The following is a 5,746-nucleotide window of genomic DNA, read 5'->3' as shown; positions in this document are numbered from 1 at the left end:
TTAATCAGAAATTATGTTTTCTTTTCAAACACAAACTACATGCTTTAGTTTAAGGCCCTATGTGGGAATCCATCGAGCAAAACTGTGTTTCCTATTATTTTGGAGTTTGTGAAAAATCTCCTATGAAAGCTGTTACAAAAGCAAAATAGACTCAACATAAAAGAGTTACTATTGTGTTAAAATTAAATGACGTTCCAAAGACATAAGTCGAAACTAATATGATATTGTAGATGTTCACAGTACAAATTCACCTGCAGATGCATGAATCACGAGTGTAGTTAAACTAAAAATGGGTTTGGCCACCACAATCAAAAAGTAAATTAAAATCACAATAAAATAAAAAGAACAAAATTCTCAATAAAATAAAAAAATTGTACCTTTGAGATGAGACAAGCACTCCGTATGCATAATGAAATCATCAAAAAATTAGAAAAATCGGAATATTGTTCAAATAACATAAACGATCATGAATGGCGGTCACATTGCGAGTGTTAGCTCTGATCTAGGGTTTTAGCCGCGAAGATCACAATCTAAACCCTAGATCAGATCTAGGTTTTGACAGAAATGGGCGAGAGAAAAGAAAGGGGGAGACCTAAACCCTAGATCTAATCTAGGGTTTAGACGTGTATTTGGGCTTTCAAATCCATCTCTTCAAAGTAATTTGATTTGAAATCTTAGCTCAACTTAGAATCCAAACTAAAGATTTGGATTTGAAATACCCTGGATTTTAAACCCTGGATTTTTGCACAAATTTACGAGAATTAATATCCCTAAATGGAAAATAGCTTACAATGTGTTTGGTTGAGGGGTAGACGATGATAATGGATTGCTCAACTTCATTTGAGAGTCTTTTTAAGGAAGATATGGAGTGTATGAAAGTAAAAATTTTCATAAAAAAGTTATGATTTTGTTCCCTTTCAAATTGGGTATAGAAGAGAGTAAAAAAATCTACTTAAAATATTTAATATTTGGCGCTCTATTGCTATATATAAACAACTCGGATTTTATTATGAAACTATTTTTTACCTTTCCTTTCCTTAATTAGAACTTTCAAGCATGATGAACTTGTGTTTGGGAGGTTACTAGAGAAAGAAAGGAAAAGTAAAATAGGAGAATAAAAAATTGAGAATGTGAGGGCAAATATAATATCTTATTTAGGAGTTTAGTAAGGAGAATAGAGGGGAACATAGAATTGGAGGACCTCATGCTAATTTTAATAAAGTAAGGGAGTAATTTAAAAATAAAAGATTGAAAAGGGCTTATAGTAAAAAACATTGAACCCGGGCGCGAGGTGCTGTGGCCTGCAGCGAATGCGCCCTGCACCAGAGGCGGGGCGCTGCAGGCTGAGCCTAGCGCGCTCGTTGGGCGCACCGCTTTAAGGCGTCTGGTTTTGGGCCTGTAGTGAGCTTGGGTTTCAGGTCTTTTTTTTCAATAAACCCTTATGTTTTAGGGTTCTCTCCTCAAACTCTCACAGTGGCTACTCCTCTCCTCAATCTCTCACTGTCTCACTCCTTGATCCAAACTCGCCGAGCGATGCCACCAACTCTGTAGACTCCTCCGCCACCGCCGACCAATATTCACGTTATTTTTTTACAGTTTTTCTCTTTTCTTGTTTTCTTCTTTTTCCTTTTTGAAAATAATTTGTTTTTTGAGTACATATTTATTTTATATTGTTGTTGTTTAATCATTATCTATTTTTGCACTGATTATATGTGATCTTTTTTTTGTAAAGATGATGATGCGTTGTTGCATTTGTGTTTAAGTTTATAGGGGTTTCACAAATTTTCTATTAAATATGTTAGGGTGTGTTTGGATACTATGGTGATTTTTTTGTAGTGTTTTTTAGAAAAACACCATGCCAATGTGTTTCTTTTTCAAAAGTGTTTTGAAAACACCATTGTTAGTTACTATTATATAGCGGCGGTGACGGGCGGGTGGTCGGCGGCCGGCCGACGGGCGGGCGGGCGCGAGGCGCGACGGTCAGGCAATGGCTGGCGCGACCGGTGTGCGGTCTGCGGCGAGCGGGCTACGGCGGCGACCGGCTAACGCGGCCGATGCGGCGGCGGTGCGGTCACGGGGCGCGAGCTGGCTGACGGGTGACGCGGTCGCGCGGGGTCGGTGGGCGGCTCGCGGGCGCGCGGCCGCCAGCGAGGGGGCGCGCGGCGCCGCCGAGGAGCTGGCGGCGCCGCCAGCGAGGGTGCGCGCAGCGGGAGGCCAGCTGGCGGCGAGAGTGCGCGCGGCGGGCGAGATGTGGCGTGTGACTGGGGCGGGCTACGTCGCCGGCGACGCGTCGGGCGCGGAAGGTGGCGCAGGCGAGGCGACGGGCCGCACGGGCTATCGCGAGCGGCATGGCGGCGGCGGGCGGCTGGTCGCGCCACCGTCGGTGCGACGTCACCTGGGCATGGCGGGTGGTAGCCTACGCCGGTGACAACGACGGGCTGGCGACGACAGGTGGCGGCGCGGCCACCCCCCCGCCGGCACCGGCAGCGGCGGGCGGGCGGCGGGGGTTTGCGAGGTCGGGTGGCGGCGGAAGAGCCGCGCGACGGCGGGCAAGCGAGCGGCGGCGGCTTAGATGAAAAAAACGGAATCTCAAAACACTTTTTTGGTGTTTTGAGAAAAGTGTTTAATTTTTGGATTTTGTAAATGTTCAAGTCAAAAAATGCCCCGGTTACCAAACGCGTTTCATTTTTTTTTTTGAAAAAAAATACGGAAACAAAAATATCTGTGTAGTTAATTTTTTCTGCTGTTCACAGTTCATAGAACTTCACACTTCACATTTCAGTGAGGCGTGCGCCTTGCGCCTCGATAACACTGGCTGAACCGGTTACGAGCAAATCCTACACCCGACCCCTGCGCAGTTCATCGTTCTCTTCGTATATTGCTGCTACAATCTTAACTAGGGTTAGGGTTTTCGATTTCTCTGCTTCAATGGAGATATTGGGATCAGAAGGCGAGCTCTCCTCAGGCTACAAGCTCGTTCCTTGGTCGAGTTGGGACCAGTGGCACTTCGTCAGAGAATCCCTATTCTCCTCTTCGCCCGATTCAGTGGCCAAAGCTCTTCAAAGGGTAACGATCCTTGTCTCTTTAGGCACAATCTCTAAACTAAACCTTGTTTAGAAAAAAATTGGTCCCTTTTTGTTTCAGATTAGCGCCTGGAGGAGTAGAGGTTGCCTCCCCGTTCCCATCGATGTGACCGCTGCAATTGTGGAAATTCAACAGAAAGATCCCTTCTTCAGGTAAAAGTCGATAACTGGTAATTAAAATTTGTATATATGATATAAAAGTGAGGTATTTAGTTGAAAAAATAGGAAATTTAGATCGAGTAACGCGCTTTATTTTTAGCATTGTTTGATCCTGTTTAGCTGTAGAATGGACTTTTAAATTTGTTATTCTATAAACCATATTTTGATTGTTATGTTGTGTTTAATTGTGCAGAGAAGGGATTTCTAGTGATGCTCTGAACTCGGAGGAGTTGTTAGCGATGCTCTACTCTATGGCGATTATGAGGTGTTTTTCAATTTACACTGTAGAAATTTATAAATTAAAATTTATTTTTATAGTGAACTGATGATATTTTTTTACATGGATTTGGTTATTGTAGTATTTGTGCGAAAATGGAAGAAGAGAAAAGTATGATGAGTTTTTGAGGGGGCACCGGTAATGGGATTTTTTTTCTGTGTTGTGTTTTCTCAAAGAGGAGACTACTCTTATGTATAGAGGCTACACCCCATCATCTCCACCCCCTCAAAGACTGCCTAAATATCTGAGAGAGAGATTTTTTCAAACAATCCACTGCCCGTTATCCTCTTAACAAAGTATCCTCTCATTGAGCAATTAGTGGTTGAATTGGTCACTAATTTGAATGGGCCAAATAACATCTCCCACTTGACCAATGAAACTAAGTGATATGTCTCACACTATCCGTGAGATCAGATGTTTCTTCCCACCATTACTCACACTATTCATAGAGAGTAACTCTTATTTCATAATTCATGAAATTTTATGTAGACTTATTTATGCTAAAGTTCCACCAAACTTACATGTTTGATAAAGGATTCCGTTGGTATTCCTTTTGTCAAAGGATCAGTAATCATATCTGTAGTAGTGATATAAGTTACTTTAACTTCTCCATTTCTACAATATCTCGAATATAGTGATATTGGATCTTAATGTATTTTTCTTTGGAGGTATTCGCGCCACTATTGATCAAGCTAATCGCTACTTGATTATCACAATAAATATCAATAGGTCCTTCTAGCAAATTGAGATCTAAATCAATCAAAAACCGTCTTATCTAGACAATATGTGTAGTTGCCATATTACAAGCTCTATATTCAACTTCTTGTGTGTATCTAGCAACACACCCTTGTTTCTTGTGTGTATCTAGCAACACACCCTTGTATTTAGCAACACACCCTTCCGGTGGGTTCAATAGGGGTCGCCGCTAGAATTTAATGGAAGTAGGTTCATGTAAGAAGAAGCTACTTTTGGAAGTGAGAAGAAACTTTTGTGCTCTTTAGGGAAAAACATTTAAAAAAGGGTAATGGTAGGGGCAGACTCACGTGATGGTTGTTGAGAGAATTACACAACCACACAAATAAAAAAAACTTTTGGCTAGTGGAATTCACGTGTGAGGTTTGGGAGTAGCTCAAAGCTTTTTCCTTTTCTTGGGAAGAGGGTAGGTGAGAGAGGGAAAGCTGTGGGTACAGAAACATTTATGGCCATAAAGAAGGGTACATATAACTCTTTAGTTTAGAAGAGAAAGGTAGCTACTGGTTTTATGGAGATAGATATAAACCATTGGACAACCAGCTCTGACACCAGTGTGCGAAAACGGAAGAGAAAAGTGTGATGGGTTTTTGAGGGGGCTCCGCTAATGATATTGAGGTTTTTTCTTTTCTGTGTTGTGTTTTCTCGAAGAGAAGACTACTCTATATATAGAGGCTACACTCCATCATCTTCACCCCCTCAAAGACTGCCTCAATATCTGAGAGAGAGATTCTCTCAAACAACCCACTACCCTTTATCCTCTCAACAAATTATCCTCTTGTTGATCAATTAGTGCCTGAATTGGTCAGTTATTTGAATGGGTCAGATAATAGTATTTAGGAAGATCGACACTACTTGGAGATTATTTTTTGATTTAGTCATTATAAGGTTGATTTTGTGTTATTCTCTCTCTTTTGGATATGTCTTGGTTATTGGATTTTGGTTTGCACGTGGCTAAACTGCAAAATAAATCATTTATCTTGTACATGGCATATGTCTTGAGTCTTGACTGTTGATGGTAGTATACCTAAGCTTATTTTGGTTTCTCATCTTAGTTGAACAGGCATCAAGATGCTTGGGGTAGCTGTACAAATTGAGTAGTTTTCTTTTTTTTCTTCAACTTCTTTCTTTATAATGAAAGGTCCTTTTTTATAAATTAGAGCGTTAGGCATGTGTGATGCTAGAATATACTGCCTAAATTATATAAGAATGACACATATGTATAAGTTTTACTGTTCTCTTCGAAGAGATCCTACTTGGAACTTCAGGGACCTTTATAACTAAGTGTCTGCTTAATTGTCTAGATAAGTAATTTGGACATATTGAAACTTAAGCTACCAAACCATATAATGTTCCTGCTCAGTCTTCTCTAAGAGTATAACGAATCAACTGCCTTACAAAATGCTTAAAGAACAGTTTTTATTCTTGTGCTGTCCAAGAAGCGAGCATCTTGTTTGCTCAAATAACCATTTAATTG

At 41.0% G+C, this 5,746-nt stretch overlaps 1 protein-coding gene across 4 annotated transcripts in view; it reads left to right on the top strand.

Annotated features, from left to right (window-relative positions):
- Positions 2,778 to 5,746, top strand: part of LOC109851263 — an 18,136-nt gene continuing 15,167 nt past the window's right edge. For 2 of the 4 annotated variants that reach the window (XM_020421327.1, XM_020421319.1), the window contains exons 1-3: positions 2,778 to 3,066; positions 3,145 to 3,236; positions 3,436 to 3,507. In XM_020421327.1, the coding sequence (XP_020276916.1) occupies positions 2,929 to 3,066; positions 3,145 to 3,236; positions 3,436 to 3,507 (302 nt within the window). In that variant the 5' untranslated portion in view covers positions 2,778 to 2,928. Of the gene's footprint in view, positions 3,067 to 3,144; positions 3,237 to 3,435; positions 3,508 to 4,763; positions 5,158 to 5,746 lie in introns of those variants that run through there. The other 2 variants (XM_020421342.1, XM_020421335.1) reach the window with 2 other exon arrangements.

This window comes from Asparagus officinalis, chromosome 1 (genome assembly GCF_001876935.1).
Source record: "Asparagus officinalis chromosome 1, Aspof.V1, whole genome shotgun sequence".
Taxonomy (NCBI): domain Eukaryota; kingdom Viridiplantae; phylum Streptophyta; class Magnoliopsida; order Asparagales; family Asparagaceae; genus Asparagus; species Asparagus officinalis.
This window is presented reverse-complemented; position numbering and strand designations above follow the sequence as displayed.